Source organism: Microtus ochrogaster, chromosome 10 (genome assembly GCF_000317375.1).
Source record: "Microtus ochrogaster isolate Prairie Vole_2 chromosome 10, MicOch1.0, whole genome shotgun sequence".
Taxonomy (NCBI): Eukaryota; Metazoa; Chordata; class Mammalia; order Rodentia; family Cricetidae; genus Microtus; species Microtus ochrogaster.
In genome coordinates this window covers 61,234,738-61,248,654 of record NC_022016.1, presented here as the reverse complement: position 1 = coordinate 61,248,654, position 13,917 = coordinate 61,234,738, and the positions used below count along the sequence as shown (strand labels likewise).

Sequence of the window (13,917 nt, the reverse complement as noted above, 5' to 3'; positions counted from 1 at the left end):
CCTTTCCTTTCTGGGAAATGCATCCTCGGTCAGGCCCTGCCAGAGCCTAGACCATGAGACCATGAGTGGGTGGGTACCTGGGCAGAGGGAAGATACCTGTTGGAGTGCTCCTGGACCACCTCGAACATACTGACATGGAGGGTTGTGTTGAGCGGGTGGGTGCTGGGCTCTTTATATATCCGGAACTCAGCAGCTGTGACGACCTCCCCAGCAGGGATCTGGGTTAGGTCAAAGCGGAATTCTTTCCAGTGCAGCTCCTGGTAGTCCAGGGTACGGTCGCGCTCCACTGGAAGAGAAAGTGGGAGTGGGGTCATTATTGGGAGCCAGGATGGCTTGTGCTCAGTGTAGGGCTCCCTGTGGTGCCTGGGGTTGGGAGGCCCGCTGCTGCTATACACACAGCTTGTGGTCTGCTCTGGGAACACACCTGGCCCCAGGAGGTGGTGTAGTGGGAAATTCAGCAAGTGTTCAGCAGGGTCCTGATCCCATTGATGAATCACGATGCCTCCTTTTAGAGCTGCTACGCCAACAGCGAGATGGATATTGGTCCCAAGGCAGAAAATCAGCACAGTTCCAGGGGACAACCCTGTCCACAGGGACGTAATTGGCTGAATTCCAGTGGGACAGAGGACTCCCAGCGCCTGCCCTTGAGGAGAAGGTGGGATGGGGGAGCTCAGATCTGACAGCTGAGCTGAGTTGTTAGTTCTGTGTTTGAATTTCCTGGGTGTCCTGGGAGAGGGATGTGCAGAGTGCATGCCACATTACAAGGCCAGCAGCAGAAGGACCTTAGGAAAAGAAGGGACACCCAGTGCCAGCAACCAGGGGACAAAGGACCTGCTAGAGGATAAAGGCAGGGAGACAGGCAGAAAGCAGGAGGAAACAGTGACATCTGAAATGATGGACAAGACAGTGTCTTGGCAGTGGCCAAGCATGCTCTAGACAGAGGGGAGTTGTCTGTAGACCATGGTCCTTGGGTGGAGCAGTGGGGTTGGCTGGAATCCAGGTTTGGGAGCAAGGCTGTGCCAGTGGGAGCTATGTAGTCTAAGAGACCCCCTACGGGACCTGCTGGAGGTGAAGATAATGGCAGTCCAGGGTGATAGCTGAAGGCTTGGAGCTATCCTTGCTCCCTATAGCAAATGCCAAGTTTTTAGAATAAAACATGTGCCCAGCTGCCCAGATGTGCTCGGGAAGGTATATTTAGGGTAGCCTCACTTCAGCTGCTTGTCACTTTCAAATGCCAAAAATCTGTGTTTCCGGAAAGAAGGGGTGGGGAGCCACCCAGCACTGTCCCCAAAACTCAACAGAGATTTTAATTATATGTTTTAGTCTTAAAAAAAAATCCTCTCTGTGGCTATGGGCTCAGTGACCACAAACCAGGTTTTAAAAAGCACCAGGGTGAGCGGATGTGAGGAGTACTTCCTGTCCTCTCCCTAGAGTTCTGGTCCAGTGATAGATGGAAAACAGATGTGCTGGGCAGAGCCAAAGGATAGACACATCTGAGCAGGAGCAGCAGGTGGAAAGGGAGAGGAAGGAGTAGATAGTGTCTCATAGCATCTAAAGGTGGTGGGCACACAGCATGTGCCCAAAAGTCGAGATAGAATGTGACAGGGTGTTGGTCTCTCCTTCGTAGGTCACAAGGCAGACCGCATTGAGAGTGGGTTCTGAGCCCTGGCCAAGTGCTTTTTCCTGCTATGAATATCTATCCTCATGTGTCCTCCTTCCTACCTAGCTACTTGCACACCCACAATGTTGGTGACCATTTCAGTGGGTTCAGGAGCTGCACAGGCACCTGTCCTACATGATTGTGCTCAGGCCCTGATGTACAAGATAAATTTGGTCCAGGCTGTTTTCTGTAACAGGGTGTGGTCAGATAGGGCCCCTCGGGCACATCCTCCTCCCCACCTTTTTCAGGACAAAGTAGGGCACACAAGGGCACCCTGGGAGCTTTATCTGAAGACCAATCCCGAACTCTGTGGCCACCCTCCCTTAATGATGTGCACGGCCTTCATGGGGTGTCTTGAAATACTCTTAGACTGAACTGGTCCTCACTTCCAGACTTCTGGCTATTATGGGCTTGTGAAATCAAGAGGCAGGGTTTCCAGCACCGGAAACTGCTGTGGTTGTCCCAGGCAAGTAGTGGGTCTGGGAAGGTTTTCGTTTGTTTCATTTTGGTTTGGTTTTTGGTTTTTTGAGACAGGCTTTCTCTGTGTAATAGCTCTGGCTGTCCTGGAACTCACTCTGTAGACCAGGCTGACCTTGAACTCACAGAGGTCTGACTGCCTCTGTCTCCCAAGTGCTGTGATTAAAGGTGTGTGTCACCACACCTTGAACTCACAGAGGTCTGACTGCCTCTGTCTCTCAAGTGCTGTGATCAAAGGCATTTGCCACCACCACCAGGCTGATCTGGCATGTTTTTAGCAAAATGGATGTCCTTTTCCTCTGAAGTGCCTCAAAGGTCCTGGGATGCCGCACCAAGACATACACTGCAGCTGAAGTGGCTCAGGGGAAGCACCTGGTTCTTTGCAGGATGGTGGAGCTGTAGTTCCTCTGTGTTACTAGAGTCTGGAAGGCTGGGGTGGGGGCACCGCAGAGCATTCGCTGGGGCTTTGCTTTCCCTATGAGACTCCTTGAATAGCTGTCTCCACTTTAGTCATGGGGTCGCATTCAGAAGTGTGGCTTGATTGCTGTGGCTGCTCCAGGGTCATCCCCTGTGAGCTTAGTGTGTCCATGTGAAGTGGGCACACATGGGGATCCTTTCCATGCAGGACTACGGAAGTACAGGAGCTGAGGGATGAGTAGCAGCCATCTGATCTCTAATTTCTCAACTTCCCTATCTATCAATGGGCAGCCTTCAGAGAGCCCCACTGGAAGGCTGTGCCGCAGGAGAGCAGGAGACACATTTGATTCTCTCTCTCTCTCTCTCTCTCTCTCTCTCTCTCTCTCTCTCTCTCAACTGGTCTCTCTATGTAGCCCCAGCTGTCCCAGAACTAGCTATGTAGACTAGGCCAGCCTTGAGCTCACAAAAATCCTCCTGTCTCTGCCACCCCAGTGCTGAGTGCTGGGGTTAAAGGCATGTGTCACCACTCCTGGCTCAATTTTATTTTTCTGAACAAAAGAATGAACAAGAAACCATATCATAAAAATCTGTCAGCTCAAAGGCATATGGGATGTTTCCAGATGCCTGATACACCCGTTGGTCTCTGGCAGTTCACTGGGATCTTATCCTCGGCTGTGTAATGGGCCTCTAATATGGTGCCAAAAGAACCCCACGAGAAGCATTTCCCTTTCCATGCATGCCCAACCCTCACCTTCCTATAAATTAGGGTCCGGAATCTCCCAAAGATGCCGAGACTCCAAGCGGCAGACCCTTCACGATGTTCTGGCTGGGATGAGAGCACCGTGTGGCATTTGGACTTTAGTGCACACGTGGGCACAGCACCCAGAATTCCAACCTCCCGGCAGAGTTCCTTCCTTTACAGCATCCTGACACCATACTATGGTGGACAGTGAGTTAGAACTAGCCAACAGCAAGACAGATGACCAGGGGAAACAAAAGGCTGTGCTTCCCAGCCCCTAGTTGTAGAGTCCACGGAGTGGATCTGGGAAAGGGGCGTGGCCTGGAAGATGTGGTTTCTCGGGTTTTCCCAGTAAAATCCTGTTGCTGGCTGTGATGCTGGCAAAACTCTGTCCCTGGAAGAGTCAGATAGACTCAGTGGGGGTCCGGGGGGACACTGCCAATTTCCTGGCCACTATGCTGCATCCTGACCATGTGAGATGCCCTGCCAGGAATTCTCGGAGGTGACTCCAGAAGGGATAGTGATGTTTGGAGCAAGGTCTCTGAGTGTCTCTGCCTGGGCAGTTAATCATGGATAAGTGGGGGTCCCAGAATGTCACTTCAGGGTATGTGGGAGAAGGTTCTGGATGGTTTCTTCTCATGGTTCTCACAGCTTTATAAAATCCTTCACTTTTGTTCTAATGACTCAGGTTAAAAGCATTTACTGCTCTTGCAGAGGATCCAGGTTCAGTTGCCAGAGCTCACTTATCAGCTCACGATTGCCTGCAACTCCAGTTCCAGTGGATGTGATTCCTTCTGATCAGAGAGCTTCTGCACACACCGTGCACATATATGCGCACAGGCGCATACATACATAAAACCATCATTTGGTTTTTTTTTAATCCTTCAGTTTCTGCATTCATTTTCCCTAATAACATTCACAAAGATTACTTCATTTATTCATCACATTTCAAAATTTCTTTCATCCATTCATTATTGAGTGTGTGTTTATCTACCTGTCTGTTACCATTGTCTGAACCCAGTCTCGACTATGAGCTCAATACCAGTGCAACTGAACCAGACTCGTCTCTCTGACGTCCTCCTTCTGTTCCAGGCTGTCATCTGGGATTCACATGGCATGTCCTTGTCACCTCTCTGTGGGCTCCTCTGATCTATCACAGTTGCTAGCCTTTCCTTATCTCTCAATACCTCGGCACCTTTGTAGGGTGCTAGTGGCATGTCTCAGGATGAGCTTGCCTGTTTGCTCCTGGGGAGAATGATGATAAGCACTTTGGAGAATGGCACACGTGACCGTGCCTTCTGAGGGCATCATATTAGGCGATACAGTCTCCATGACAGTAACTGAATCCTTGGTGTCTGCCAGAGTTCCCCTTCTATGATGTTACCATTTTTCCTTTCGTAATATGGGGAAGGTATCTTCAGGCTTTTCTTGTTATTTTAAATTTTATTTGTATGGATTTTTTTTTTGCTTGCTTGTATGTCCATGCACCACATATGTGTCTGGTGCTCGTGGAGACCAGAAAAGGGCATCAGATCCCTCGGAATTGAAGTTACAGATGGTTGTGAGCTATCAGGTGGGTGCTGGGAATCAATCTGAGTCCTCTGCAAGAGCAGCAAGTGCTCTTAACTGCTGAGCCATCTCTCCATCTCCAGGACGTGAATAAGGTGTTTCTTCTTAAATCCATGCCACTGTAGCATCTACTAGTAGATCTCGCCCTCATCAGTTGACATTATCTGCAATAGTATTTTGTTTCCTTCCTCATTTATTGACTTGTCCTTTCTCTTAATTATATTAACATAATTACAGATCAATAGGTGTTTATTTTATCCCATAGGCTAAGATCCAAAACTTCCCCTTCTCTTCTTCCCCTCCCTCCCTTCCTGCCTGGCACAGGGTCTCACTCTGGTAGCCCAGGCTGGCCTCAAGTTCATGGTCTTCCTAAATTGTGAGATGAAGCATGCATAGTCACACACGGCTCCTTCGTTCTATGTTGAGACTATGTTGGCATCACAGTCTACATCAGATGCTCGGAGAGCTCGGCTTCCTTTGCTGGAGGGGTCTTTAGAAAGCAGCATCTGGGTACCAGGCTGCTAGTGACATTGGAGTATCATTTTTAGGTTGACTCAGTGGCCAGGGTCGAGAAACAAGCCAGCCCACATCTGAGTATATACATGTATTTCTGTGTCCACATGTTCATGGGGACACAGCTCGTGCAAGAATCTGAGCATCCAGTCCAAGTTTGGAGTGGAGCTACTTTAGGTGTTACCACACCTAGATCTCTTGATTAAGACCCTCCGAGAGCTGCTCACTTTGGGTGTGCTCCTTGACTATGGCTCTCCTGAGCCAGATTCTCATTTGGGCTGGTCTGTCTCAGGCACTGTCCTGCAGAGTGTAGGAGGATGCTGTAACAATGTCCACAGCCTTTTGCAGGATCACCTTCCCCTCCCCATTAGCAATGACCAAAATTGACTAGAGATATTGTCCAGGGCCCCCAGGGAGGCAAAACTGACCCTGGATGAAAAGTACGTTCTTTGAATTCTGCCAGACCTCTCTCCCCAGCCTTGCTGCTTTAGGATGTGTAATCCCTATGGTGGGCGTCTAGTAATAATCAAGAAAAAATAGAAATTTTTTGACTTCCCAATTCAACTTCCAGGAAAATGTCCCAAAGACAATCACAAAAATACATAAAGAAGCCAGGCAGTGATGGCGCACGCCTTTAATCCTAGCACTCAGGAGACAGAGGCAGGCAGATCTTTGTGAGTTCGAGGCCAGCCTGGTCTACAAGAGCTAGTTCCAGGACAGGCTCCAAAGCCACAGAGAAACCCTTTCTCAAAACAAAACAAAACAACATAAAGAACTGTGTACATGGCTGTTGCAGCATTAGCCAACCAGAAACTACCCAGACATCAACAGGAGACACGCTGTGAACTGCGGACATCTCAGAGGGATGCCGCACAGCTGGGAAAACCATCGAAGCATGTCGTCTGAGGTCTGTCATGACATGTTCCCTAGAATACCATAGCTTTAGAAAGCGCATGGAGAGCAATGCAGATAATACATCCTTTGTCTAATAAAGGGTAAGAATAGAAATATGACGAACACATATATACATCATGCATACATGCTCAGGTATATATGTAATTGTGTGCACGTGTGTGTGTGTGTGTGTGTGTGTGTGTGTGTGTGTGATGTCTGCATGTGAATGTGTGGGCGGGTGTGTCTGTGTGCACACATGGGAAGCCAAGCGGGACATTGGGTGTCTTCTGCTGTCACTGGCCACCTTGTCTTCTGTCTCTCACTGAACAGCAAGCTTCCCAGTGCAGTGAGGCTGGCCGGCCGGCAGCCTGTAGGGATCCGTCAGTCTCTACCTCCCAATGCTGGGAGCACATGCAGCTGTGCTCAGCTTTTAACATGAGTGCTAGGGATTCAAACACAGGTCCTCATGGGCAGAGCAACCAGCCTTAACCACTGAGTTACTGCCCCTGCTCCCAACTGTATATTTTTAAATAGGGAGCTAAGCCACAAAGAAAAAAAAATACTATTGAGTCATGAAACGGGACAGAAACGGAGTGCAGGGCATGGAAAAGGGAATCAGACCACTCGTAAGGCTCTCTGCTTTATACATTTTGAATATGAAACAAAACCCAACTCAAATACAAGAATAAAGAGCAAACCTAGGAAAATTCAAAAGCATAGCAATTGAATCAATTGTATATTGATTTGGTGGCTCGGCTACAATGAGGAAATTTTTTGTGTGATTTTTAAACCAGAGCAATTTGACCATACATGCTTAGTGAGGGAGTGTAAGAACAAAACAAAGGGGCTGGAGAGATGGCTCAGCAGTTAGCGCTCTTGTTGCTTTTGCAGAGGACTGGTGTTCAGGTCCCAGCACCCACCTGGCAGCTAAGAACTGTTACTCCAGTTCTAGGGGGTCTGCAGCTCTCTTCTGGCCCCTTCGGGTTATCCCAGCACTTGGGAGGCAGAGGCAGGTGGATCTGTGAGTTCAAGGCCAGCCTGGTCTGCAAATCTAGTTCTGGGACAGCCAGAGCTATACAGAGAAATGTCGCAAAAAAACAAAAAACAAAACAAAACAAAACACCAAAATAACAAAAACAACAACAACAACAACAAAACACCAAGCCAGCCACAGTGAGTAGGGCTTCTAACTTCAGCACTGGGCAGGCAGAGACAGGCAGATCCCTGGATTTACCTGGTCAACTAGCCTAGCCTAACCAGGGAGAGACTCTGTCTCAAACAAACAAGCAAACAACAAACAAAACAAACCAAGAGGTGGAGAGGTCATGAGGAATAATACTTAAAGCTGTCCCCTGACCTTTAAACACACACGCAGGCTGACATTTGGGCAGGACACTCTTTGTTGTGGGCCTCATTCTCTGTTGTAGGCTTGTAAGCGACATCCCTGACCTGTCAGATGCCCACGTGAATCCTTCCCTCCCCTAGCTGCAGTAACAGGCAATGACTAGACATTGCTCAAGATCCTCAGGGAGGCAAAATTGCTCCTGCTGAGAATCGATCTACAGATGACGCTAGCAACCATGTTCTACTTTAAAGCCTGGTGAGCCAGGACTATAGAAAGAGAATGAGGCTTGTGACTTGAGTTTCCCCGCAAATCTAATGCTCACAGTTTGATCCCAGAGCCCACAGTGGAAGAAAAGGATTGACTAAAGTTGTCCTCTGACCTCCAACTAGCCGCTGTGCCAGGTGGTTATGCGCACTCACATACACAACAACAAACAAAAAGATTTTTAAATTCCTTTTTTTTTTTTGGCTTTTCTCTGTAGCTTTGTCCTGGAACTAGCTCTTGTAGACCAGACTGGCCTCGAACTCACAGAGATCCCGCCTACCTCTGCCTCCCAAGTGCTGGATTGAAGGCATGTACCACCACCACCACCCAGCAATTTTTAATTTTTAAAAAAGATCTGTTTTTATTTTATTTTTGGTTTTTTAAAAATATTTATTTCTTTATTATGTATACAATATTCTGTCTGTGTGTATACCTTCAGGCCAGAAGAGGGCACCACACCCCATTACAGATGGTTGTGAGCCACCATGTGGTTGTTGGGAATTGAACTCAGGACCTTTAGAAGAGCAGGCAATGCTCTTAACCTCTGAGCCATCTCTCCAGCTCCTATTTTTGGTTTTTTGAGACAGGGTTTCTCTGTAGCTTGGAGCCTGTCCTGGAACTAGCTCTTGTAGATCAGGCTGGGCTTGAACTCACAGAGATCTGCCTGCCTCTGCCTCCCGAGTGCTGGGATTAAAGGTATGCGCCACCAATACCCGGTCTGTTTTTATTTTTAACTGGAGGGAGAGAGTATGTACACGTAAGTGTAGGGACCCTTGGATGCCACAAGAAGGCGTCAGATCCCCTGGAGCTGGGTGGTTTTGATTGGCCCAACCTGAGTGCTGGGAATAAAATCCAGGTCCTCTACAAGAGAAGCACAAACTCTTAATTACTGAGCCACCCCTCCAGCCCTAATAATAATAATAGTAAGTATTATTATTATTACTATTAAATTATTATTATTATTTAATGAAAAAAAAGAACCAGCATTCAGAGGGGTGAAGGAAGAGTTGTCCTAGCAGAGAACCCTGAGAAACACAGGGCCTCTGTCTGCAAGCCCTAAAGAAGCTGACAAGGCTGGAATCCAGTGGCAGGCCAGGGGCTGAGGTACACAAGAGGACCACAGAATAACAGGAAAGGCCAGGCCAGTCATAGGACACTCTGTTCCTTACCTCAAATAACTCAGCACAGTGGTCCCAGACGCCCCTGTGACCTAGGAAGAATTCTAGTCAGTTCAATTGTTGCTGATGCCGTGACAGTCAGTGGCACTCAGAGCAAGCCTGTTGCCATTTGGGTAGCGATGTGCATCTAGAGTCTCCAGCAATGGGGTCTGGGGAGAGGCTCAGTGTGAAATCACTGACGCCCAAAGGCGGGCAGATGCTCACCATCTACAGGAAAGCCCGGCAGGCTTGCCGGCCGCCAGCAATCCCAGAACTCATGAGGCAGAGAAAGGATGCTCAGGGCAAGGTGGCAAGCTAGACTAGGAATTGGCGAGCTCGGTGTTTAGGGAGAGACCCTGTCAATACCTAAGAGTGGTCAAAGAAGGACCCAGTGCCAACTCCAGGCCTACATATGTTCCACACACCTACCTACCCTCACACATGCAAACACACACACACATGCATATTACATGCACGCACGTGCACACACACATACACATAAAGGAAAAATGGAGTCTTCAGCAAGGACTCTAGACAGGCAGCTCCACATAGCTGAGAGATGGCGGGGGGCGCTCAGTGTGGCGACAGACAAGCTGCCCTCTGAAATGCTATAAACAGGGAAGCCGAGTTTACCCTCTGAGCTGCCTGAGGCTTTGGGAAAACAATTGTAGAACCCTTGGTCTCCTTCTCCAGACCCTGATACAACTAGCTCCAGATGCCATGTTTTCGAAAAAGGCCCACTGTGGGCAGGAGGCGGCTTCCCCGGCCGCAGCAGTATCCACATCCTGCCAGTCCATCTGGGGCCCTGTGCTCATTCAGCCAGACCAGACCTCCACATGCCAAACCCTGCGCTGATCAGCGAGACACCCACAAAATGTTTCTTCTAGACAAAGTTAGATTCACCCAGACAACCTAAATCTGTCCTGCTCCTGACCAGAAGAAATACCTCAGAAGTCACCCTCCCAGAGGGGCTGGCTGGAGGGTGGGGCCTTCTCACTAGCCTGAAGCAAGCAGCCTTCCTCAGCCCCTCAGGGCCCATGTGAGAGTGAGCCTCCATGCTGTCTCAGGTCCCCTCATCCCCCCAACTCCACAAGCTATCTGTCAACCCACCACAGCCTTCTATGCCTTCTGCCCGAGACCCTCCCCACATTCCAGTCTCCTGGGGCTCATTTTCCCGGTTGCTCTCTCCTGCCTGAGAAGTCTCCGTCAGAGGTTACTGATGTCTGAACTTGCTGTGACATTTTCTTCCTTTCCTAGTGGGACCTTTAAGGGTGGGGACAGGTTTCCAGGCCCTGAGGAGGAGGGGCTGGACATGACTGCCCTATGCGGTTGGTACCAAAGGCTGAGGGGCCCACACCAGACTTACAAGACCCTGGGCTCCTGGGCTCCTGGGCTCCTGCAGGACCTCAGAGGAGGGTGGGGCCTGGGGTTAGTGACCTGTGCATTCTGCACCTGGGGGAATTTCTCCCACCAGGAGCCTCAGCACTGTGGCGAGACCCAGGCTCTCTCCTGGGGTATTTTCAGCGAGTCTTCGCACTGACTTTCTTCACAGGCCGTTTCCATAAACGGCTCTGCACACATAATTACTGGTCCAGTCCTCAGCTGGCTCCAGACCCCAAATTAAAAGGGAACACCCGCACAGGCCACCACATCAAGCCTGCTGAGGTAAAAAATAATTCCCAGGAGATGTGAGCAAGGGCGCGATTCCTCCAGAAGAAACTCAAAGAAGAACTGAACTGTGGGAATGTTCCAGAAAGATGTGGTCATGACGACACATGCCTGTTTACTTCCCTATCCCATGACTCGCTTTTGGAGAGACCCCCATTAGTGGGCAGGGTGTGGGGACACAGTTTGAGTCAGAACTTGGGAAGGTCTTCAGGGTTGAGGTTCAGAGGCAGGGAAACTGAGGCAGGTCTCTGTTGAGGTCACACATGAGCTCAGGGTAGTGTGATCCCGACTTTTAGACTCAGCCAGGTGAAGTGAATGGCCCTGGAGTTCAACAGGTGGCACACTGGGGTGGAGGTGATGCCACAAGGACCCTAGAATGCCTGTTGAAGCCACTTCTTCCTCTGGGTCTCATGGAAGTTGGGCTGTGTGGAGACAGAGGTGTGACCTCTGCTGGTGTCCCAGAGATGGGGCTGGCCGGCTTCCATCCCACCCAGTGCAGCTCTCGGTGCTCCCTGACTCCACTGGGCTGTCTCCCTCCCCTCTGCCAGTCTGCCCTGAGCACCCGCCCATGGGGGCTGTGGCACAAGGTGGGGTGAGAACCATGGTAGGGCCCCATTTGGGTCATTTCTAGGTTATTTCCCAAGGACAAGGAGAAAGAGGGCTGTCTGTGACCCCAATTAAGGCAGGGAAAGCCAGGCACCCTAGGTGACGTACTATACAGGTTGGGACCGGGGGAGCTTGCCTGTCAAGGATAAGCTAAGTCAGCTATGGAAATCTTGACCACCTCTTTTGAAACAGGGATGTAGTTTCTCATCCAGTCTCTAAAAATGAAGCTGGGCATGGTGAAGCTTAGCGGTAAGGGCATTTGCTTAGGAAGGGAAAGGCCCTGAATCTGGTGATCTGGTATAAAGGGCATATTCTCTCTCTCTTTCTCTCTCTCTCTCTCTCTCTCTTTCTTTTTTCTTCCCTTCTTTGAGACAGGGCCTCAGTAAGTTTCCCAGGCTCATTTTGAACTCAGAATGCTCCAGCCTCAGGTATCCAAGTACCTGGAACTATAGTCATAGAACAGTTTTGCTCAAAACCCTCCCAAAAGAACCAAATCTCCATTAATAAAAAGAAAACAAAGATGGTCTAGGAACAATTCATGCAACTCTGAAGAATGATAGAAACAGGAACGTGGGTGGCTCTCAGAGAAATTCGTGGAGTGGGCATACTACATGATCCCATGTCTGTGAAGCTTAGAAAGAGGCCGAGAGACTCAGGTGACAGGAATCCCAGCAGTTGCCTAGGGGGACTGGCTGGTAGAAGCAGGATTCCCAGGGGAACTCGTTATCTGATTGTGGATGGTCTGAATTTTATGTAATGAGCATGGGAAACTTCTGTGGATGGCAGCGTATGGAGGGCACAGTGCAGGGTGCAGAGGAACTGCTGTGTGGCCTTGGGAATATCACCAGCCTTCTCTGAGCCTCGCTCTCCTGAGCCAGGACTGTGCATGCAAATGCAGGAACAGATGTGGAGGTCTGGCCAAGTGGTCAGTGCTGCTGTCATCTCACTCGGCCCCGGAAGCCCCTTAATGATGAGCATCCCTGGGGCTGGAGAGGTGGCTTGGCGATTAAAAGCACTGACTGCTTTTCCAGAGGACCTGGTTCAATTTACCAGGAAGTGACCCCGAGATCAAGGGTGAGGAAGTATCACCCTCAAGGTCACACGGCTGGTAGGGACAGAGCAGGACCAAGGCCGGGTCTCTCAGATCTGGCCCCCATAGCTCATTGCTGCCCCTGCCATCAGCTGAGGCCTTGGGAAGAAAAACTCCTGGGCTGGCAAAGGGGCTGATGCATGTGCAGATGGCTCCATGTGGTCCTGCTGGGCTCTGCCTGCTGGTGATGGTTGTGCCTCAGTTTCCCCATCAGAACAGAGCTGCCAGCCTGTTCACAGACGTGAGCAGGCAGGGCTGTCGTCCTTCCCGCCTCCTTTCACCCTTGGGAAGGACAGGAGGGCCTGAGGCCACCCAGCGCAGGAATGGAGCTGTGAGGCCAGCAGGTTTCAAAGAAACAGAAGTAAGGATCAGGGCTGGGAGGCACCTCGTTTTTCTGACGCTATCACAGCAGACACAGACAGAAGCAGAGGCCCACAGAAGGGAGGACGCATGGCAGAGACCTGCAGGGACTGAGGGTGGATCGGGAGGGGACAAGGTGGGGTCCGGTGCTGAGAGTACCAACTTAGCTTGGGGCTCTCCCTTCTCCGAGCACAGGGACACCAGGGACAGGAGTCTGCTGTCACACTGCTCCACAGGGTCACAGACATTGCCACCCTGGGATGCTGGTTCCAGGACCCTGATCTTCAGGCTCAGACCTGGGCTTGCCAACAGAAGGCATCGAAGGCATCAGTACGTGTGTGATACATGGGGCCTGGTACTCAGCAGGTAAGCAATCATTCTAAGATGAGCATAATGGCGCACACCTTTAATGCCAGGACTGGGGAGGCAGAGGCAGGCAGAGCTCTGTCAATTGAAGGCCAGCCTGGTCTACATAGGGAATTCCAGAACAGCCACAGCTACATAGTGAGACTCTGTCTCAAATGAACAAACAAGATCACTCTAGCTGGGAGAGTTTACTGCTGTGCCCAGTGTAGGTCACTCACAGTGAGTCTGCACTCAGCAAGGACCTGCTGTTAATTCCACAGATCCTACAGGCAGTGGTTGGTGGGGGAAACAGGATTTAGAAACCATCACCATGGGTGTGGCCTAAATACTGTGTGTCCCTGGCCCTGCTACTTATCCTCTCTGGGACCATGAAACTGGATGGCAAAACAGGTCCTCGTGCTTTTGCCCAACCGAATGAGAAATAGGATGTAAAGGTCAAAGGATAACTTTTCTCTGAAACACAGGACACACAACCTTTGGTTGGCTTTTAGAATCTATTATCAGGTTTCAGTATGCATGAGACACAGATTTCCCTCCTTCCCTCTCTCCCCCTCCCTCCTTCCCATCTCTCCTCTCCCGTCTCCCACTGTCTTTCTTTCACTAGGGCCTGTGGTTACTCTGATGCTCTAGATGGCTTACCTGCGATTTAGCCCAGGCTGGCCTGGAAGCTGTGGCAGTCCTCCTGCCCCAGTCTCCTGAGTGTTAGGTTGGAGCTATAATGCACCACACTCAGCCACACAGATTTTCTTGCTTTCTTTGCACAGCTGAGCTGCAACTGGAAGGGCTGGGGGT

At 50.2% G+C, this 13,917-nt stretch overlaps 1 protein-coding gene across 1 annotated transcript in view; it reads right to left on the bottom strand.

The window, feature by feature from the left end:
* Nucleotides 1-13,917, bottom strand: part of LOC101982387 (bone morphogenetic protein 8A) — a 25,351-nt gene that overhangs the window by 8,796 nt on the left and 2,638 nt on the right. The window contains exon 2 of the mRNA XM_005353288.2: nucleotides 97-286. Coding sequence (XP_005353345.1) covers nucleotides 97-286 — 190 coding nt within the window. The remainder of the gene's footprint in view (nucleotides 1-96; nucleotides 287-13,917) is intronic.